At 33.0% G+C, this 24,567-nt stretch overlaps 1 protein-coding gene across 1 annotated transcript; it reads left to right on the forward strand.

Annotated features, from left to right (window-relative positions):
• Positions 1 to 8,443: 8,443 nt before the first annotated feature.
• Positions 8,444 to 24,308, forward strand: LOC117174399 (protein big brother-like). The gene is made up of 3 exons (XM_033363489.1): positions 8,444 to 8,876; positions 11,086 to 11,277; positions 23,088 to 24,308. Exons 1-3 carry the CDS (start codon positions 8,682 to 8,684, stop codon positions 23,463 to 23,465), a joined length of 765 nt encoding a protein of 254 aa, XP_033219380.1. The 5' UTR covers positions 8,444 to 8,681; the 3' UTR covers positions 23,466 to 24,308.
• The last annotated feature ends 259 nt before the right edge of the window (positions 24,309 to 24,567 follow it).

A 24,567-nucleotide genomic window follows, 5' to 3' on the forward strand; every position in this document is an offset into this window, starting at 1 on the left:
TTTAACATCAGTTTGCAATTTTTCATTTTATATAAAATTATATAATTACACTCTATGATTCAATACCTTTTTTACGTTTATTAGAACTAGAATTTACAATCTATTACAATGCGGGTAGTAACACCAACAATTTGGTCTTTAATTTTGGTCAACCTCTAATATGTTCAATATCACATTTTACTGATATAGTTAAGAACATTTGTAACGATAGCGAGAAGATTTGTGGTTATTAGTTTATCACTCCGAAAATTTCTGCGACCATTTTTCTAAAATATGATGAGAGAAAGTATGTACCGAGTGTACTATAAAGTATAAACTATAATGCTATACACTGTTAGAAATATCTGGTTGAAGTTTTATACAATTACGGTTGTTTAAATTTCAAGTACGTGTGAATGAAAAATCAGCTCGTCAAATTGAAATTTCAACTATGCAGTTGAAAATTCAACTACATGTAATTGAAATTTCAGTAAAGCGAAAAAAAGTATTCGGCACAGTTAGTGAATTTCCAAGCAGGTAAATTTTGGAGGGAAATGAATAGGTTTCATTCAAGATTTTTAAATAATCTAAAATCTTAAATAAAACCCATAAAGATTCCTTGAAAATATTGTGCTTTGAAATGCACTAACTGTACCACAAGTTTTCGTCGAAAGATCCATGAGATTAATAAAGTACATATAATATTTAGAAAAATAAGCAGCTTTAAAGAAGAAAAAACAAAAGGTACATTGGAATTATATTACCATAATGAATTTCGTCTCCGTGTTTGTAATCATAACCTGAAAGAGCATACAGTAATTAGTACCGATAGTATAAATGAAATTTTATCATTGTGATAATATTATTTCAACGTACCTTTTGTTCTTCTTCTTTAAAGCTGCTTCATTTCCTAAATATTATATTATGTTCTTTGCTAATTTAAAGGATCTCACGATACAAACACATTTCTAACAAAGTACGCGTTATACAATTGTGATGCGAGAAAATTGTGAACAGAGAGTTTCGAACAGAGGGATTATAAATATCGACGGAACAACAGAAGGGTAATATAAAAGCTGTGAAAATCGGTAGGTGCCAAACTTCCGGTGGGGTCTGAGCCTCTCAAGTTTTATAGCAGTACGTTGTTTGCCACTGCTATTTATATTTTACCAGACACCAAGTCGTCTCTAACCACAATCCCCAGCCTTATAAGCCCAAAATCCAAGTGACCCAAAATCAGTACGATCTTCTACCTTCAGCGGTTGGCCGTCATAAAACGGGTCATAAAACTAGTCTGTGAATTTTGGAAAGTTGGACCTAGATTTAGAAGACAAAGGAGTCCTTCCTATAATTCATTGCATTTTCCTAAACACTCTAAACAGACTAAACAGGAAGATTTAGGTTTCTATAAATCTGCAAGTCCAAGTACCGCGGTCCAGAACTTCAGAACCTGCTCACTACTGTCTACTTATTCTATGGGACGGGTATAAAAAATAAAAAGGAATAAAAATGAGAGAATTCTGAGCTAAAGAACTTTTTTTCTCCAAAACTGCCCGCACATTCGTACAGTTCAACTGAAAATTAATCAAATCCTTTCCATGGTTGATGTATTCAACGAAAACAGACTCATTGTTAATTGATACAAATGTTAAAAAGGGAATTTAGGCATTAATCAGACAAAAACAATTGTGGTTAAAATTAAAAATTTACTTAGTCTGTTTTCATTCAACATTAATTACAAAGCAAGCGTAAATCCTGAAATTTCTTTTACTGTGAGTAAAAATGTACATAAATTTATAAATAAAACGTACGTATTATTGCCAGTTTGTTTACTAATTCTTGCTAGTGAATTTGGGGCCCACAATCTATAAATAAATATATATAATCTTTAAAAATTTAAATTATGGGATAAACCCTTTGGCGCCAGTTTTTATGGATATATACAACATTCTTTAGGAAAATCCGGATCAGCCGAAACCTCGACCGCACCTAATGTCCTTGTAATCTCTTGGGTTTCGCACTAAGGATTTGTTTAAGTGTTTATGCAGAAAATACATTTGTACCGTTTTCGGTGGATTTAGAAAGGGCTGTTTTCAATATCAGCCGTGAAACATTTATAAATTATTCCTTTGTTAGATAACTTATAAAGTATCGTGTACCTATGAGAAGACAAACATCTTTTTACTCTCGCGTCTTTACAATTCTGTTAAAAAGAAAACGTTAACATCTTAGGTACACAATATGCTTTTAAAGCTTTTTGTGAGACTGAAAGAAATCTCCAGGATGAGTGATAAACCGATAATTTGTTTTTATTACCAATATATGTATGTATCTTTATAAATCGTGATAGTTGTCCTGCATTAAATTGCTTCATAATACTCTAATACAATGTCTACAATGTATTTTTATTATATTATGCTAATAATAACCGTTGTATAGAATAATTTCGTAGCACTATATTGTTTCTGTCTAGTCCGCCTCAAATCGACAATAGCACGCCACAGACTGACTGTCCAGGTGCTAGACTGGTATTGTATTGCTCAGATACACTAGTTTGTAAACAGACTGTCTATTTTAATAAATAATAATTAAATAAAATGATTAGTTTTTATTACATAAAAGTGTGATATACAGATTATGCAGTTAATTGGAAATATAAAAAAAGTTTTTGTACTAAAAAATGAGTTTCCACAAGGCTTTAACATATTTCGGGTGTCACACTTTTTATGCAACTTCACAATATATTGCTGTAACTTTGTCTCGTCGCCTTAACACACTTAGCCATGTAAAAGTAGAAAAAATGTCTTTTTTGTCGGATATGAATTTCAATTTATACCAAAGTATTAATTTTTTCAAATAAAACCTAAACAATGCTTAAACATTAATAGTGCTTAATGTGTGAATAAACCATTAAAAACAATCAATTTTGTGCCAGCATAGCGCCAGGCAAGCATTCCATGAATAGACATGCTTGAGAAAAACTACCGACTTCAGCATGATTCAAGCCTGCCACGAAAACTTGCCACACGGAAAGGAATTCGAAAAGCGTTTGATGTTAAAATAAAAAAGTAGCTAAAATCGGTAGTACTATTTGATTGTATCATGTCTTTAACACTCATCATCATCCTTTGTGAAATTGAGTATAAAGTTCAGAGAAAGCGACACTGCATGCTCGAAAAAGGTGGATGTAACAGATAAATGGGGATTCGTTTAGTAACGCGCAACGTGCAAAGGGTCGTCGATCTTAATCGTGTAGACGTAGAGATCTCAACAATGATCCTCTCAAATGGATGAGCCGGGATACTCTAGAAACGATGAAGATCTTCCCCCGAGGGGATTTGTTGTATGTTATTCTTTACAGTCTACACTCATACGTGCACGAGATATACGAGAGGGGCCTGTGTGACTCGAGTTTCTCCCCATCTGGAAACACTCTGACCAATCCGTGAGCTAGGATTCTTGATTTTACTCATAATTGACCTCCCCTAATGCTCAGCCTATTTTGCTCCACTTCCGATCCTAGAGTTTACGACTTACAGTGAAATTCTACCGTCATAAACCTATAGATTTCGAAGTATGTGCGACCTTCTGAAGTTCAGTGAGGATTTATATTCCTTGAAAAAATTGTTTTTTTCTTAACATATTAAATATTAAAAATTTGGAGAAAGGCTCTATGATATGATTAAAGTCTAACGGAAAGATTGAAACCTAAAAGAAACGTAATTTTATCTTTACTAGTCTGAATCTTCTAATGTATGATTGTTAATAAAAAAAATTATTCTTCTTCGGTAAGTTGCGCCGGCTGTATTCCCTGGTAAAAAAATGCATTATTTCAATTGTTTATATGCAAAACTGCAAGTGGGCTTGATATTCATGCGCAAAGTATAGGCGATCAAACTAATGAAGAAACTGTTCTACTTGGGTAATACGTACTTACTATTTAGTTTAGAATATTGACTATGTAGATTTGTAGATACAGCGAAACTCTTCAATAGCCCTCCCTTCTATAGCCCTTCCGAGAACTGAGGCCGCGCCGCAGTTAGGTGTAATAATGAGTTACTTCCCACCCACCGCCAGCTCCAAAATCAGCGCTATAGAAGAGTTTCACTGTATTTGTTTTCCTTCACTCAGCGCAAGCTACTGATTTACTGGCTAACAAAAACTTCATGGTCGATAAGTTTTTCGAAGCAGTTTTTCAGTGTGTAATTGACGCCGCAAAACTAAAATTCGTATATAGAGTCGATATAGACTTTGATAGTATTTCCCCAGTTTTCTTACAAACATGTGTAGATCTAGATATACTAATTAGGGTCTAATTATTTCTGAATTTAATTAAAATTTTGAATTACCTTTTGTATAGATCAAATATACATAAAATATAATCATGGGGTCGTGTTTTATAAAGATTTTTAAATAGAGGATTTTACAAATATTTCTATGTTTATTTTTTATGCTTATCTACACATTTTTTATTTTATCGAAAATTTACAAGAAACGAAGATAAATAATAAACTGATTTGACTGAAATTTGCCCTCTAAATCTTAATCAGCGATAAGTATGCTGCTAATTTAAATGAGCATATATAAACGTTGTCCCAGTTTTGGCGCTATCTAGAAGTTGGTTACCAATTTCAATATGTGAATACTATACACATTTTAACCAGTTTCTAGACCGAATAACGGTTTCGACTTGAACAAATATTATGGAAGTGAATTCGCAGAAAATTAAAATAAAAGATTTAGGAAATACCAAAACATAATTGCATAAATGCTCAAATAATAATCAAATGTACTATATTACATATTATAAGACTATAAACAATAATTATTGAACGTGATTAAAATCCTTACATAAAAAACTGTATTCTCGACAACGATTTCTATTTAACAAATGTTTTAAAAACTTTTGTTCATAATTAATTTATATGGTAAAGATATAATAAATTTATATTCATTATAATATGTATAATGAATCTATGTATTATATTTATAATATTCCAGACAACCAAATTTTTAAATAATTGATTTTTTTAATACATTTTAATTATTTATTGAATGCCTAAATAATAATTGAGCTAACGTAATAATTATTAAAATAATAAACAATCATTATTTCGCAGCCTAATGGCAAGTATAATCATACAAAATTGATTATTTACAAGTGTGTTAAGACGACGGGACAAAGTTACAGAAAAATATTATGAAGTTAGATCAAAAGTTTGATACCCGGCACATGTTCAAGATTTTCGGAATCTCATTTTTACATTGTTTTATGTAAAAAAAAAGTTTTGAAACATTTTCAATTAACTGCAAAATCTATATATTAGACTTTTATTTAAGATTTTAAGGGCATGTGATACTTAGAAAATTATCGATTTTACCTGTTTTAGGTTCCCCGCCTTTTTTCTAGAATAATACATATTTTGCCTTTAAAAAATGGGAAATGATAGTGAACACGGCATGCTAACGGACGTCCCTGCACACTTTTTTTGTGGGTTAATTAAAAAAAAAAATTGTTTGGTTAAATTTGATTAATTTGCATGGCGCTTAGGAATTAGTATCGATTTTATCAGTCTTAGATTCCACCGGCTTTTTTTCTAGATTAATAAATATTTTGTCTTCAAAATCTGAGGAATGATAGCGAGCATGCTAACGGACGTCCCTGCATACATTTTTTGTGGGTTAATTCCAAAAAAATTTGATTTTGCTACAAACGTGTGTGTATATTTCGAGGTTATGTGTGTTACAATTCTCCCGAGCGTTACTTCCAAACTACACAATATTTTTGGCCAAAAACTTTAGACTTACAAATAAACATATTAACTATGTCCCGGAACTAACCTTGTTTGTAGGCAATCAAAAAAGTTTATTTCATAAATAAGTCCGAATTCAGTTTTAAACAATTTTCATTTTTGTGAAAAAAAGCCGGGGGAACTGTCGAGTTCGAGGTTTCAAATCCGCAGAGTTGTGCGAATTTATAAATATAAATTAAATCGCACAAATAACATTTTTCCCTTTTTATATTCAAGTCTGAAATTGTCAGGAACTGTCCTTAGGAAATTCGAACTGTTCGTAAAAAAGTTCTAAATTTATCCATACATTTTTCAAAGAAATAAGGATTTAATGCTTGATTTTTTTTATCCCGTATCCGAGACCTAGCTACAAGTTTGTGACTTTTTTACGAATCAACTTTTGTCGCGTAGTACGTTTGCGGCGTTTTCTTTGAAACGTAAACCTCCGGCTAGCTCATGCCAATGCCATGCTGTAAGTTTCACAACCATCGACAATAGACTATTTTGTGCACTTTCATTACAAATAGCAATTGTGCTATTTTTATACTAAGAACTGTTTCCTTGTCTGGAGCTGACAACAGGTTTTTTTGTAACGAAAGTTACAAATGTTGTTATAAGTAATGTTATAGTAATACTATAATAATAGTTATAGTAATGTTGTTATAGGTAATGTCGTTATAAGGTAAAAGTTGGCATCTTTCAGAACTGCGACTTCAATAGAACTCTTTTTGCGAGTTCCCTTTTTAGTTCACTGATATCCGATAGATCGCGAGTGACGGTTACCGAAGTTTTCAGTAAATACTATGAATATACATACATATAAATAGTACTAACAGTGTTTTATCTTATTAGCAGATTAAATTAAATAATAGAAACACCTACCATTCTAAAATCATTTACTGTTAATGCAATATTACAAGTGCATTTTATATCATTTTAAATAGGCCCGCGCTTTCGGGTACATGCGTAGTCAAAAATACCGGATTTTCCACATAACCTTAAAAACTGTCCCATCTCATGGGCATTATATTCCTTAAAAAATAACTAATCTCTATCAATTTAGTTTCTTTATTAAATTTTGACAAATGCAATATTATTTAATATACATTTCAAAGTAAAAGTTGCATAATAAACTTTTTAAATCTTCGAAGTGAGTCGAAGCAGAAAATGAGTCATGAACTGCCTTAGAACCAAAATCGGTTCTAATATAGAAAATCCATTTTTTTTCTGTTGGAAAAACGTGGATTTTAAAGCCCCCCCCCCTCTCCTTTTCCACGACGACTGATTTAATACTTTATGAAAATATCGATATTATTGGCATTCAAAAGAATAAAAGCCAAAAGGAGCGGTGAAAATTCGAAAAATTCGTGAAAATGGTCTTAATTTTGCATTTGAATTGTTTCTTCCTTCCCTCCACCCCAACTGACCATATGGTATATAAACCACCTCGTATACTTTAAGAGTTAAACATTTTTTAGAGTTTAGTACTTAACTGGCACTATAATCACAAATGTAACGTGGTGTAACAAAACAAGTTGGTTGCTGTAGAAACAACCAAATATTTTAGTTGTCTTCAAAAAGTTGGGTTAATTCAATACACTTTTTTTAATACCCAACATATTTCGTTGTTTTTATTAATCAATATGTGCAGCAATACTTTTTTTCTCAATCAAACATGTTTCGCAAGAATTAAGAAACTAAAAAAATTTAATTTAAAAAAAAATCTCATGGTTAAGGGCATGTGATACTTACATTTTCCTCGGCTTTTTCCCCACAAAAATGAAAAATTTTTTAAAACTGAATTCGGAGATGCTATAAAATATCATAACGGACATCCCTGGACTCTTTTTTGAGGTATAATAACAAAAAAATGTATTGTGCTAGATAAAAATTGTATGCATATGCATTATTTTGAGGTTACGTCGTTTTTCATCTCTGCCTTTCCGATAATGTGGAAATTATTTATGAAATAAACTTTTTTGATTAGCTGCAAACAAGGTTAGTTCCGGGAGATTAGCTAGTATGTTTATTTGTAAGTCCAAAGTTTTCAGCCAAAAATATTGTGTAGTTTGGAAGTAACGCTCGGATGAATTGTAACACACATAACCTCGAAATATACACACACGTTGTTAGCAATATCAACATTTTTTTGATGAAAAAACACAAAAAAAGTGTGCGGGGACGTCCGTTAGAATGTTCGCTTTCATTTCCCAGATTTTGAAGGCAAAATATTTCTTATCCTCGGAAAAAGCCTTGGGAATCTAACACTGAAAACATCGATACTATTTCCTAATCGCTATGCAAATTAATCACATTTTGCTAAATTAAAACTTTTTTGAGTTAAGCCACAAAAAAAGTGTGTGGGAGCGTCCGTTAGCATGTTCACTATCATTTCCCAAATCTTTAAGACAAAATATTTATTATTCTAGAAAAAAAGCCGGGGGAACCTAAAACTGGTAAAATCGACAATTTTCTAAGTATCACATGCCCTTAAGCTGATAACAGCCAGTTTCTCTTCTCCATCAAGGTGGGTTGGACGGTTTATAACCGATGTTCCTCGTTCTGGTGGGGATGAATGGGGCGGTACCGGGGCGTGGTAACTGGGAAATGACTGAATAGAGGGTAACCTTAGCGCTTGAGTCTGGCTTTAGTCTTCACTGAGGTGTTGCAGAGTGTAGTTGGGAGCTTATGTACTAGCCTGCCAGTACGCATGTGAATCGACATTAGTATCAAGAATTAAATTTGTCTCGGAAGGTTAAAAAACATTTCGGAAACAGTGTTCCTAAGTCATAAGGCATTGGACCAGTTGAAGAAAGTGATCTCGCTGGACCTAAATCTGGTCCCGCGGGATAAGAGGGTATAGTGCATTAGGGGAAATATTCAAGAAAGTGCAAAAAGAACTGTCATTTAATGATGATGCACGCTATGAGCGAGCACGCGGGAGGTGCTGGGGGTTTGGGAGTAGGAGTTTTACCTTTCGATGGTATGGGACTTTATGAACAACCACGTCCTCGTTTTGTCTTCAAGATGCCAAGGGTGGTTCCGGACCAAAAAGCCAAGTTTGAAAGTGAAGAACTTTTTAGAAGACTGAGCCGTGAAAGTGAGGCAAGTCTAAATATTTATATCTTTTTAATTAGCTTAAAGTCTATTCTTCAATTGAGATTGATTATACTCTGAAATACACGGATGGTTGCCGCTGTGTTCCTCCACAGCTAAGAAATCATTAAGTCTATCATAAGTAATTAAGGGCACGAGTGACATTTCATTACTTTTTTTCTCTGTATTTATGTAGAATAATCTAGGAACCAAGTTTAATCTGTATTAAATCGAACGGAAATCATATGAAGGAGATATATGAGAAGATTATTTCATTTTTCTGAGTTTTTATTTTGATTTATTGGATTTTTTTATGTATAACTAATATTTACGTGCATAAATTTTCACATTCGCATAAAATTTATGAGGGAGTCTAATTTGTTCTGTATAATTCGTATTTTTAATAATATTTATATTGTTCCCTCCATACTGAAAGAATTGACTATTTCGTTTAATTCTTTCACAGAATCACCATTCTGGAAATTGTTCAGAGAATTTACCCGCATTAGGGATTTCTCAACAGGTAGTTCTTTGATTTCTATAAGAGTATAGATGGTAAGGAGGTTTGTAACTTCGTGGTTTTGGAAATTAACGGAACACTGAGAACGGCAACAATGGTTAAATATAGGGGCGTAATGGGATTGTGGTTGAATGTCACTTGTACACTAATGATTCCTTGTATAGATTCTGTCAATCATGCGATATTCTTCAATAGTAGTTGACTCATCTACCGCAAAGATTAACTCTTTGATTGTTAAGACCAGGTATCGGTAACGCCTCCTTTCCAGAATTTAACAGTGATATAGCCAAGAATTGTTGCAGTGGCTTTAAGTTTTTCAGGAAGACAATGATAGATAAATTTGAGCAATATCTTTGAAGAAATTAACTAAACTAGCAGAACATTGTCGATGTTATAATAATTAGTGAATATGTCTTTTCTGGTACCGATTTTTTATTTCAATATGTGTTAATTATATATTTAAATGTAATTTCATCCGCAAAAATTTTCTGACATATTTTTTTTTAGCTACGGATAAAAAGCAGGTTAAATAACTATAATTAAGTTTATAACAAAAATCAATCAAATCGCCATTTAAATCGTTAACTTGTATTTAAAAATAAATTTTCAATAACAAGCATCATCTTACATTTGTCTGCATCATAGTTGAGAGATTATCTTTACCTCTTAGTGACTTTAGTCCCTTCGAAATCAGTCAGCTTAAAACTGGCAGAGTTGAATAGCTTCTTAGCCACTTTGACACTTCCGAGTATTCGCTATTTGTATACGCCAAATATCTTGAATTATATAGGAGGTGACTAGGAAACCGATACTTTCTGAATGCAAACCAAGTGTCACAGTGTCTCTGTTTAAAAATGTTCAAAAAAATATTAAGAAACATTCTCGCTAAACCATCAAATATGTAAGCATAAAAAGTATTTTCGGAGGAAAGTAAGATTCTATTGTCTGTAATGAGCCTAAAATGTAGTAGGTGGTTAGAATCAGACTTTTCTCTTTCTACCCTTTTTATGTATGTCTCATTTATCAAAAAAATAAACGTTTTGTAGCTAGCATGATATTTTTGCGAGAAACTTTACTTAATTTTTCAGCCAAATATTTAGTTTTGTTTTAAAAATATTTTCGCATGGTTCAAAACAAAAAAAAAGCAATACGACTATGCTTCTTTTCGAAGTTTCAAATATAGAAAAAATAGTAATATATTGGGGAGGGGGGGTCTACCGAAATATCATTCTCTATGTTAAGACCGAGTTATAAGACCAATGGAAAAAGTATCACGCAGGGGGGGGGGGGCAGAAGTTCCTGAAAAATGTATAATGCATTTTGTGAATTGCCCCGCACCTGATCGATGATCTATTTTCCAATTGACTGTTACGATGTCTAAAAATATTTGACTAGCGAAGCTAGCATATTATTTATATCGCCGAATTCAAATTTTGATGAACAATTCCCAGATGTATCATGACAAAACCTATATGACAACCCAATTTTTTTGAAAATGCAATTCATTTTCTGTGGGCTTTTTTGGGTTACGGAATATGAATTTTTGATGAAAATTTTGTTTTGATAATGTTTCGTATTTAAACTGAAAGTTTTGAACATAAAGTTTCGAGCATCCCGAAACTGTACAAGTTAATTATTAGAACAGCCATTTATTTGCACATGTACATAAATTAATAATATTTTTTTCTCTACTTTCAGGTAAAATATACAGGCTACAGAGACCGACCACTAGAAGAAAGACAAGTACGCTTTCAAAATGGTTGTCGGGAGGGTCATACGGAAATTGCTTTTGCAGCGACTGGTACGAATCTCCAACTCGTCTTTGGTGTGGCATCTGGAAACTTTGCAGGCGACCCTCGCGAATGTGATTTTGACAAAGAACACGGCAAGGTATTTAAAAAATAAAGTGCAATATCTATTTCCTTATTACAAACCATTTTCTGCGATGCTGCAATTCTTACGCATCTCAACACTGTCTCTAAAAACAGAAAAAAAATAATTGTATGCCCTCCGGCCGGAAAGCGCGGCTTCCGCGAATCGAAGTTACCGCTTTCTGGGGCCGTCGAGCAAAAAAATAGTATATACACACTTGGGCCAGTAAAAAAGAAAGCCTCAGATCACATGTTTATCAACCTCAGCTTCGCCTCGGCCGACAATTGCAAGTTATCTAAGACATTTCGTATTTTATTGGCCTAAGTATGTAATATACTATTCCATTTTCCCTGAGCCCGCCGAAAATATTTGTTCCACTCTCACCGAATTAAACAGCCTTTCCTTAAATCTTATAACCCAGAAGTACGGAAAACCCTAACACGCTTAAATCTTAGCAGTTGAAGTTTCACAAAGGACCATAAATTCTACAAGTTTCCATTATTTATGTTTATATACCTTTGCCACTTTCACGCATAAAAAATACAACCGGCACAACATAAAAACCCTGGACTGAGCTAGCTCAGCCCCTCATTTAATCCGTGTTCTGTTCCGTTTCCGTCGAGGTGATGTGGAGGAGGGGTAAAACTGGGATAATTGGATCGTGTAGGACCGTTGCAAATTAGAAAGCGTTTCAAAAGTAAGGGTCTATGCTTATGGTGGTATAACTATACTGTAAGAGTGTAGGTGTAACTGCGTTTTCCTTTTCCATATTGCGTGCCATTTTGACCAAACGATAAACTCATAAATACCCACACCATCCACCCTGAAATGAACGTTTCGTGAAGGATCATTGAGATGTCAATGCAGAACGGCCTTCGGGTCCTGTTTGTTTCCCGCTGTCTCTTTTTTCGGTCCTAGGCCAGATTCCCCGCAGGGGGTTGCTGGACTATCGCTTCGGTCCCAGAATCCAATATCTCCAATCCACGCACAAATTGGGAATGACACCCTCGCCTTTATTTCTTTTGACATGGATTCGAGGAATAGTATTTTTTGACAAATTCTCCCTGTTGACGTTTTAATTCAAGTACTATATTTTTCGATAGAGAGCTGATTTCATTTTGAACTTTAAAGAAAGAGAATAGGAAATAATTCAATTTTTTTATTTTAGTCACTAATGCATGGTAGGAAATTCTAATTTTGAAATTAATTTAGCAAAGGTCCATCAATAAAACTGTAGAAAACTTTATTATATCTATGTCTACAATACTAGTGTATAATATATACTCTGGATTTTCGAGAATATAAGAGCCATATATCCTGTTAGTCTTAATTCGAATCAGTTAAAAGTTACTTATCACTTTATTCAATTGTTTCCATTGATCAATTCAGTTGATTTAAAGAATCTATATAATATCCTTATCAATAACTTTCACTGATGTAATCATTTAATTTGAATGATTTATTTAGTAGTTTTTATAAAAAGTCGGATAATTTAACGCAAAAGATCAGCATTCTCTAATCTTGTAAACCTTCACTAATTCAATTGTAGGCAGTACACTTAACGACTGTATTGATAATAATTTGATTGATGTAAATAGTAAATAGCATTTGTTGAATTATTGCACTTTGATTTTTTCAAATAGTTACGGGTTCATCTGCTAAAGTGATTATTCTCTTGATTATTCTGTCAATAAAAATAATCAATTTCTTAATTAAAACATGATTCATTAACCGAATCATAAATATATGTACTTTTTCACATAGAGAAGCTTGCATAAAAGTCCACTTTTCATTCCAAACCGATTCTATTTTGTTTACATTGATCCCATATTATTTGATCCTGGCTTATCCAGAATCCTATTGACGCATATCCATGGATTAAACTTGCATTGTAGTGTTCTTTTGTATGTTGAAAATAAAATGTCTCCTAGTGTATATCAACAATAATGTTATTTTAGATGTAAATTAGGTTCTCCCTTTTCATACTCACATCCTCTCACCCTTTACGAAAACTGCCAAAGCAAGTTTATCGACTTTCTCTCAACGGTCATGTACGCTTGCGCCTAAAAAGGGTGACGCCTCGACGCCGAGACGCCATTGCGATCAATAGGGCGTCGTTATGTCGCCATTGCTCCGGAAATGCAAGTAAAAAAATATTTGTTTTTGTCCTTAAGGGTGGAAGTCTCATTACAATTTCTGCGTTCTCAAAAAAATCTATGTACTCTACACTCTACAGGAACGCCAAGCCACACTCGCATGTTTCATTCTTTCTCAAACAATAAACACTAGTAGAACATTATTTCAGTAACAAATTTTGTGTTAAAAATATTTATAATTATTAGAAACACACTATTGAAAACAGTAAGCATGGATTTTGGCTGTTTTTTAATGCAAGCTCGAATAGATTTTCATCCAGTTTTTTTTTTTATACTTCCCTTCAAAGTGATTTGTCCTTTTTCAAAAAAGTGTTTTAAAAACGGAATAGATGATCCTTGAGTTAATTTAAGTCACACATCGAAGCAATTATAAGTAATTAGCGTTTTCAAGATCTACTAAAACCCCTCTAAAAGTGCCAGATGCCTGAGGCACAAGGGGCCGTAAATCAGTCATTCGCGGCTTCTATCTGTGCGGGTGAAATCCGCTTTCGAGACCCGCAGGATGTCTGTTGCTAGTCTCCAATGTTTAAAATGATTTGCAGGAGTCAAAAGGATCTGCCGCTCTGAAATAAAGCTTGAGTCGTGCCTTACTCTCAATCCCAAAGCTTTACTCCCCTCTCATAAATGCTCACCGATTCCCTACTTGTCGCAGGTACAACAAATCCTTTCCTGTCTAAACAATTTTTTTCAAAAATACATTGTGATTAATCAGTGTAACTACTTTAGAGAAATAAATGAAAAATATTGACTAATCGCTCCTTTTTTTAAGGTAATTATCAGATTTTCAAACGAATCGAATTGATCCGCTCAAGAGTAGAAATCTAGTTTTAAAATCAGAAATGCTGCACATCATCGTGTACGCGTATCCTGCGGTTATCGCTTTTTGTTTTAATCGACAATAAAGTGGTTGAAGGGAGAGAACGATAGTATAAGGCCGACACGTGCCTCACATTGTCATCGAGTCCTGCAGCGAGCAATAATTACAAGAGATCCGCGCGCATGATAAAGGACCCCTGGATCGTGCATTTATAGATATGTATGGTCCTCTTTATAATTGCTACGAAGGTATAGTTCTTCAAATTTACAACCCTAAAACAATGGACGAGAAACTGCAATTACACTGGTCAAAAAAACCTGTCCTATCCATGAAATGGAACGAGTCTTTTCAAGAGTATAGATTTACGCACTGAATTCGAGTCGAACCTTCATTTCTTTGCCCTACAAACAAATTTTCTTTTAAAATAAATGCTCAGTTAAACAGAACAGTTTTTTAATTCAATAGTAGTATTTTCCATAGACTTTTAATGTCAAAAAGCGTTTCAAAAATTGATAGTTCTGCAATAGACCACCCTGCGTGAGATATATATGAAAGAAAACCATCTCTTCCTGTATATTTGTCACATTTATTCTTGCTAATCATTGTACTCAAATTGTGTTAAGTACACATGAATTTGCCCATATTCTTTCAAAACCACAGAAATTTGCTTCAATTCGTTTGAAATGTCTGATATTCATCTAAATTTCCTTATATTCGCTTAAATTTCCTCAGATTTTCTTGAATTATCATTAATTCCCTTTAATGAATTTGAATTCCAATGAGTAAATTTGATTGAATTTACTTGAATTCGCTTCATTCTCCTAAATTCTCTTAAATTTCACTGAATTCCTCTCAACTCCCTTGAGTTCTCTAAAATTAAAAGAAATTTAATTGAATTCCTCTAAAATCCTCCAAATTCCTGAGAATTATTTTTAATTCTCTTAAATTTACTAGACTTTACTTGACCTAAATCTACTTGAATTTACTTAAAATTCCGTAGTTCGCTTGAGTTCCCTTAAGTTCGCTTAAATCTCTATGAATTCGGTAAAATAGCCATTAATTCCATGAATACACTTACATTTTTACTAAATTTGGTTACAACTATTACACTGATCTTGAAAGCTTTTGAATTCAAATAAATTCCATTGGATTATCTTAAATTTTCCTGAATTCTCTCAAATAGAAGGAAGTTTGCTTGGCTTTCACTAAAATCCTCTAAATTCCCTTTCTTTTTAATTTTCTTAAATCTACTTGAATTTAATTACGTCAGTTGTGTCAAAAATTAGCTCTTTGGAAAAATGTTTTTTTTATGATTTTTCAAAATTTTTAATTTTCAAACAGATAGCAAACTTTTTCCAAAAACCTTATTTTTGGCACGACAATGATCTTAAACTCCTCTAAGTTCGCGGAAATTCCCTTTAGTTCACTTGAATATCTTTAAATTCTACATGAAATCACCACGAATCCTGATTAATTTACTTGAATTTTTACTGGATTCTTTTCAAATTCCTAGAATTATCTTCAATTCTTCTGAATTAAAATAAATTCCATATAATTCGCTTGAATTTATCGGAACCTGTTTGAATGATCAAAAAACCTTAAATTTAATTAAATCCTAACTGAATTCTTTCGAATTACTTTAAATTCTATTAAATACTTTTGAATTAGCTGAAATTCTCCTAAATTTCTTTCAATGTCCTTGAATTCATGTATTCTTGCTCAGTGCTGGCAATTAAATTTAAAAAGAGATATACACAATTAAATTCCGAAGAATGTTATCTTCTGAACAGCAGCTTCTGATCCATTTTCTACTAAAATTTATTAGGCGCTCACATAAGTGCTGTCCACGAGAAAACGTCTAACTTGAAAACAATGTTTAAATTTTAGTCGCAAAGGATATCTATGCAGACAGTCTGAAATTAGCGGTCGTATAATGTATGTCTTAAATCATTCTTCGTATGCCGAAAGCAACACAGGATCTTCATCTTTGTGCTATTTTTTTCTTTTCACATTCTCTCTCTCTCTCTCTCTCTCTCTCTCTCTCTCTCTCTCTCTCTCTTGATCTTTCGTAGATGCGCCCTCTTCAATATATCTCTTTCTGTTCCTAAATATAAACCAGGAGAGACACTCAGGATTTGGGATTGCACGCGAAGGGCTATTTCTGCTCCTTTCACGGGACAGGTGAGGCTTCTTCGGGCTTAGGCCTAACTAACATGACTCTCACACCGTAAAACTCAGCCTTCCGTTGACTAAACGGTATTTTAGCTGCACCTTATACGTGAAAAACATGATTTTATCTCAGTAGGGTTGACCCTACAATTTATACGCTTGGGTTCAACCTTTAAATTTGAGATTCTTGAGGACATTGTCGGCAATATGTTTTTTTTTAAAGGAATGAGTGTTTATGTTTGTCTAAACTCTCAAAAAGATGATATTTATATGCACGGGGACAATCATTACAAAGAGAAAGGGACTTGTTATTTGTTAATTTTTGCAATTGCAAATAAAAATAGACGATAAAACCACTGTGCTTATTTCTTGCACTCTAATAAGCTTTTTGTGGTCGATATAATTTCATTAACTTTTTCCTGCCTCTAATTCAAAGTAAGGCACACCCGCACCCTATTTTTGCTATTTCAGCCGCTCTATTCTCACCGCATTCAGTGCTGCAATCTAATAGGATTTGAATGAGCGAGTACACGACCAGAGGTAAAATCACCGTGAAGAGAATGTGTTTGGTTGCTATTTACGTTTCGTACTTATGATTCGCGTAGGGAGAAAATCCACCTGCATATATCAATAAAGATTAATGCCGATCACCCAACAGAAAGCGTAACACTATTAATTATCCTTCTTTACAACAATTATTTTCAATACGTACTAAGAAATGTTTATGTGGTTGTGACAATAAGACAATTTGGTTGCTCTAGGATCAACAAAAAGTCTTTGCTACCTCAACAGGCTATTTCAACAAAGATTTTGTTGGAGCAACATGAATTTTGTAGAAACAAGAGAACTCGGTTTTTTACATCAAATTTTTTCTTCATCGAAAAAAAGTTTTGTTGAAACAACCTAAACTTTAAAGTGATGACAAAAATTTGTTGATTTTTTAATACACCTAGAATAAAATACTATTGCCAATATGTTAGGACATATGCAAAATAAAATGCATAAATGTTCTAATTTAAAAACTGTAATACTGATTCGAAGCCTTCATAAATCTAAATTTTTTAGTGTCTCAGATATTGGTTCATCACGCAAAAATAATTTTTCGAAATATTACATGAAAAAATGTCTTTAGCCTTGTAGTGAACGTTATAAGAAACATTTTATTTTTTTGTTATGTAGAATGTAGGAGCAAAAAATATGAAACGTACAAAATGTAAATTTGATATAAATAATTTAAAAAATTATTAAACGAAAGCAGAAGTTCTAGATCTGCGAAAAGAGATTGGTTCAGACAACAAAGCAATTTGGATACTAAAGACTTGCAGTCTAACAAAGATGTGTTGGGCCAACGATTTAATTCTTCCAACCAATTTGTTCTCGAACCAGAACCAACTTGATACATTCAACTAAAATCCTAATACTTAGCGAAAATTATACCACTGATTAAAATCAGCCTATATGCGCTGATGAATCAGTGAAATGTAAAAAGATAACGTGAATTGAAACATTTAAAAATTGGGACTGTAAAGAAAAATATATTAAAGAAATAAAGTCTTAGCAATCTCCTTGCTTTAACAGATTCCTACTGATACTGTATGTAATTTTTACTAATATAAAGATTCAAAATCATCTGCATCCTTCAATACGCGCTAAATTTAAATCACTTAAAAGTTTTTGATTCACAATCAATTTGCATTGTTTTCAACAATTCAGATTTAGCGGCTGGCAAATCAGTAAAAACTGATTAATCACATTAGATAATTTTTTTTATTGATCAGCTCAGTCAATCTGAAAGATCTCGTCAATAACTTACACTGATTCAATATTTATTTTGTATTATTCATTTAATATATTTTTTTGAGGAAATCAGTACATTTAACTGATGAAATTATAATACGTTTCAATCTATCTGGCAATGAAAAATATACTGATTCAAATAGTAATTTGCCCGTGATGAATCATTGGGAATAATTGAAAAAGTAACGAGCTGAATAGAGTGTTTATAGAAGTTTTTGTGCCGAAAATCAGTTCCATAGAAAATTTTTTTTTTACTTTAAGAATTGAAATGACATTATCAGTCATCACTTATGAAATAAACTATATTATTTTTTATGAAAAAGTTTAAGTCTTACGAAAAGTAATTATTAGGGCGATATTATTTTTGATTTAATTTGTTCTTACTGTCGCTTCTGACCAATATAAAAACATTTTATTTGAATAAATCATCGCTTATTTTTTTTCAAGGAAAAAATTCCCTACAACTCTACTGTATCGAATTTTTAAAATAAGTAAATAATCTTTAAATACAGTTATTTGTTTTAAAATATTTGAAAAAAACTATCATTTATTGAAATTGAACTATTTTTCCAAACTTGATAAACAGCGATAGTAAGAAAAAATTAAATTGCAAAAAATATGGTTAAAATAGATGTATTTTGTGTTAGTTTTAAACTTTTGGCATTAAAAATATTTGTTATTTGAAGCGAGATTATCAGTAATATTATTTTGAGTCTTAAAATTATATGAAAATACTATTTTTTTCAGAGATCTGATTTTTGAGACGACAAATGTTTAAAGTTTGGTGTCTTCCCTGAAGACAAACGTATCGAAAAAACTAAACAACACACTGTAAGAAGAGTAAGCCAATTAATTAATTACCTTGTTTCGAACAAGGTAAGGTCTCCCTTAGAATGGCACCCTTCTTTGCCAAGTTCTCACGCAAGATAGTAAAAAACAAACGTGCAAAGGCGTGACCCATTATCGTCATAATAAGCGACGGTATTTAAACTGTAACGCGTTCCAGAACGTCGCGCTGATTTAACCCTTTAGCTACCTCATTTGCATTTGCAGAAAAAAGTGGGTAGCAGTCATTTCAGCAACAAAAATCGAAAGCAAAGGGTTGCCGAGGGAGGTCTGCGTTATTAACGGTGAGATTTGACTCGCGAGCGGGACCTTTTGCCTCAACTCGACGAGTCGAGACAAACGACGGCTATTTTTTGACGCTTTTGTTTTTAGTAGGCGTGTCCAAAGCGCCTTTTTTCAGTAGGTCCAGCTCGAACAAAGAGAGAGCATTCGTCACCCGAGGCAGGACACCATACGGTCAGCAAGGGGTCCCATTGCCTCTTTTCGCTCCTTGTGATTTAGTTTAGTTTACGACTTTACGTTTTGGGCCACCGTGTTTCCAGCTTTTGCTCTAGAAAAAAACGTGTCCAGGCGCCGGTTTCATCTCTGCTTCTTTTACTGTTAACTTCCGGTCGCAACGTGGCACGACGGTTCATGTTAGTCAAAGGCATTCGTAGTTCGATTTAAAAGCAACCTTATACTGAAAAAGGAAACCCATTTCCGAAATGGCATCTACATCCAACGACTTGAATTTTTTAGAATTTTATACATCTGCTTTATATATTCTACAAACTTGTTTTGTTGCTGAAAATAATTTTGTAATCTTGAAATCTTAAAATCATAGAAATTCAATCTAATAATCCTTAGTATATTTTTTTTCGCGTTTTGTTTATGCTAAAAGGATATCTTGTAAAAAATCATTGTATCTATCGGAGAGCGACGACATAAATAATGAGAAAGTATTTGTTGTCAAACAATTCATAAAAATGCCATGACTTCTAAATTATAAAATATACGAAACATTTTTTAAATTCTTCTGAAATTCCGCATTCCATGATGGATTCCATTCTCGCCTATAATTATTATTTCTATTGGGTGACACAACCACAAGGCAACGTAACGCTTTCATAAAAGAAAATACCAGATTTAGTTTATTATAAAGAAAAGTTCAATTTAAAATACAATTTTTCAATAATTATTATATTGGTTTGAAAGATGTAATTTTAAATATATAAAACGTAATCTGGCAGATTCAACGTAAATTCTCTTCTCACATGGAATGATATTTGATGATACATGCACGTCGAGTTAACATGACTCGAAGCCTAACCAAGGAAAAGTGAAACGCGTGAAGCATACATTGAATCGAACTCGGCCCGTCGCCAGATCCTGCGTATTTCCTGATTACTCACACGCGCTAACGATCATCATAAAATATAATCGGTGAAAACGTGACCTATCGATTCGATTATTATTATTATTATTATTATTGAATCTTTCACGATCAAAGTACAACTCTCCACACGTCGATATCCCGTCGTTCAATTATAATCCAAAAGAAACGTCCCACCGAGGCAGAGCATTGTTCCCTGAAATTTTGCAATGCCTCATGGCGGGACAGATGCAACTCCCAGGGAAAACGTAACAACGTAATAATGAGTTTTTCTATTGCCTCTTACCTAACACTAACACCAAGCCTAGCTAGACATAAAAGTCCTTAAGTCCTGTTATTTTTATTCGTTTTATTGCTGTAACGTTGTTAAACCAACGATGATCTTTCGGTCCTACACCATCTCTTTTAGACCGGAAACAGAACCATTCGTAGAAAATAAAACAGAGACGCTTTTCGGAGGATAATTCTGGCCTTAGGATAATTGCCCGGTTCAGGATTCCCGGGATCCTTGGAGTCTTTGGCGAACGTCAGGTTTCTGTTGTTTCGGAGAAGTAGTCGTCAGTACGACTCTGTTTCATTATTTGCCTCCTAGTCGAGTATTTTGTCCCATTCTTCTGAAATTGATGAGTGTAATGTGCCGATTTCTGAGTAGGAAGTGTAGCTGGAAGAATGTCGATTAAAATTGTATAATCGATATCTCGAATCATTAAAATGTGTTTCTGTACTTTGTAGAGTTCCAGTGAATCATGTCTTATCAATATTTTCTGATATTAATTTAGAAAATCATTTAAAATTTAAGTATATTCAGTTCACTCGATTTAACATTGATTAATTGAGATTTTGTATTTCTTCATCCGTCTGAGGAAAAAGTCGTAATTCTGTTTCAGTCTACCTATTCTACAATCTACAGTTGCATAATTGATAGCTTCTTTTGTTCTTTAAAATATTATCTACAATTAAGCCGTTCTCTGCAAGAATAACTTAAGCCGACTCAAGTATATCAGTTTCTTTTAAAAATTTTTTCCACCAAAATCGATGTGTTACGTTATTAGAATGGTATTGAGTAAAAAATGGTATCAAACTAAAGATTTATAAACAATTTTTAAAGTTTTAAACCATTTTAATCTATTAAAGCTCATGGGCAGAAAAAGGCTGATTCACTGGTGTATTTGTTTAAACAAATTCTTTTTAACAATTTACATTATTCAATAATTTTGAGCAATCTCATGTTACCATCACCCCTGATTTGATTAGTGATTCCTTCTAACGGCCCTTGTTACTAACGATAAAACAATCATTTGGCTATTTATTACTTTCCTGTATCACCTAAGTGCAAACTATTTATTTTTCTTAAGAAAATATAATAAAAGTATCTAATAAGTGTTCTTCGTAAAAACAAATTATAACTCGCTTTGCGCAATTTTTTATAAAACCCTATAGAAGGGATTAACTCCTAAGAATACTGCATTTATTTTGCCTTTGGCACTTCCAGCTGGATTTTTAGGACAGGAATTCTTTGATTGCTTGCAAATTTTTTCATGTAAATTTGGTACATTTCGTGGCAGCAATATTAAAAACAAGTATTTTGAAGAGAGACAGTAAGTAAATAAAATTAAATAAACATGGAAAAAAAGGATTGCCATGGATGAAATTATACAAAACTGGATAAACGTTATTTCAAACACTGATCGGAATTTAAACAATAAGGTATAGAAGAGAATAGACTTGAAGTCGAAATGTGGACGCTAAGAAATTTGAAACATTTGCCCTTACTGATTTGAGATAAAAATTGTCTTCAAAATTTTATCTTTTCCTTTTATCCATTATAATTCATAGTTTCATATTTTTTCCAGCGCGTTAATCAAATAAATAAAATTTTCTATCTAAAGGTTGTCTCTTGATATCTCTGAACATACTTTCGGCCGTTACTCCGTGTTTAGTAATCCTTTCAGACTGGAATCTCATTATTTTTCCTCTCCCGTCGCTTCAATCTGTAATCTTTTCGTCATTTCAATTCGAGTCCTGTTTTGTCGGCAGCCAAATACTTTTCTTGTTTCTAAAAGGCGATTACGGCACAGATTGGATGGCACAGAAGGCTTCCGGCAGCTGATAGTGGGAGGAAATTACAACGTTTACTCCACTCTGAGTGAAACCTAAATAATCGTGATCCGACTCGCCTTTCTCTGCTAAAAAAAAAAGAACCGAATAACCGATATCATTATCTTTCGAAATGATGCTGAAATTGCACTTTTATATAATCGCAATATAGAAAAGATGTTAATCGTAAAGCCTTCATAAAATTAGGTCAAACTGGTTGTACTCTCCAAAGTTAATTTTTATGCATCCCGAACATAAAGCGTTAGCAACAATTAACAAAAAGATTAAATCTTTTAAATAATGTAATTTTTTGCAGTATTTTTGATATTTAAAATTTAATTGTGAACAGGAAATTAATTCCAAATCTCACAAAATAGGCATTCATGTTTGACAGCTTGGAAATAAAATTCTCTTCAAATTACAACAAATCAGAATAGTAATATAGAACGCATCGAAGAAAAATGGTCTATTAAACATCTTTCTTTTATTTATCTTATATAAAATTCTTTGTAATTATTATACTTTATTCTCACTTAATTGAATCGTAATCTAACAAAAATTATTTTTTTTCCAGGTTCATCTGAAGTCTCACCTAATCATGAACGGTGTTTGTGTAACGTGGCGGGGCTGGTTCGATCTGGAGCGACTGGATGGTGTTGGATGTTTGGAATACGACGAAGAAAGAGCCAATGAAGAAGATCTTCTTCTCCGAGACCAACTGGAACGATACAATCAACGCCTTCGAGAATTCGAAGAAAAACAAAGAACCTACAGAAGTGGAGGCGTTCAGCCTCCTCATCTCAATCATCACCATCATCACCACCACCATCACCATGGACACCATGCTCACCATGGAGTCGGCGGCACCGGTGCAACTGCAGGCGGTGGCGTTGAACCTCACCTTACCCACAGACAGGATCCCGACATGGAAGTCAGACTTCGTGCTTATTAGTAGAAACTATTGCACAAACAATGATGATCTTCAGAAAAAATGAGTGTCACTCCCATGAACATTTTCGTGAAAATCAAGCCCTCCCTCCCCCAAGTTGTTAAAAGTGTAAGAAAATGAAAATGCGATGCTTTTTTAAAAGGAAGAATAAGTTATCGAGTCGATGATTAATATATAAGCATCAGTTTTTGTTAGTAAAAGCTTCTACAATTTTTAGTAAAATATTATCTGTCTTCTGCTTGTTGATAATAAATTTTAGTACAAATTGTAATCTGCGTAGCATCTATAAAAAAATTGGTGTTTCATATATTTGCAGTGACAATTTTTTAAATCCGAAATAAGAATTCCAGTCCTTTCTGCCAAGCATTTTAACTAACTTCTAGTTTATAAAGTTATGTAATTCTTATAGCCATTTAAAAAGTGACTTTTATTCTGCCTACCAACTAAAAATATTTAGACATTGTCAAAAAAATGTAATCTCATGTTGATGAACATTATGAGCGACAAAGGAAAAATCAAAATAATAGTAAGTCAGAACATTGTCGCAAAAGGGTTGATTAAAAATAAGTAAACGAAGAATATTATTTGAATGAAAAAAAAATTGTCAACCGGTAACGTGTCGACCCCATGGACGAAACTTCGGGGAATACTGATCTCGCCTTGCGTCATGCGCCGTACGACCTATGAATCAGGCTTACCGCGAATCTGAGTATTTGTTGCGTGAGTCACGATCTACGATCACTCCGAAAACGGGTCTGTTTTTTATTTTTTTAATTTCTAACTTAATTTTAGTCATATTTTGTTATATATGTACATATTTGTAAAGAGTTTATCGATTAAATATAATTTTCTCTCGTGATAAAACACTTTTTTCATTCAGTTCTTCTGCTTTCACACCAACTTTTCAATAAAATATTTTCTGCTTTCCCTTTTTAAAGTCCCTAGTAAAAAAGGATGCTTATAGATATACATAAAATATCGACAAGCTCTCTAGTAGAGGCCCCCTGATGTAAGGGATATTTGACAATTCAGTACTAAAGCATCAATTTTTCTTGAAATTGTTTAATTATTCCAAATAGGGACATATGTAATGAAAAAGTTCGTT

Source organism: Belonocnema kinseyi, chromosome 6 (genome assembly GCF_010883055.1).
Source record: "Belonocnema kinseyi isolate 2016_QV_RU_SX_M_011 chromosome 6, B_treatae_v1, whole genome shotgun sequence".
Taxonomy (NCBI): domain Eukaryota; kingdom Metazoa; phylum Arthropoda; class Insecta; order Hymenoptera; family Cynipidae; genus Belonocnema; species Belonocnema kinseyi.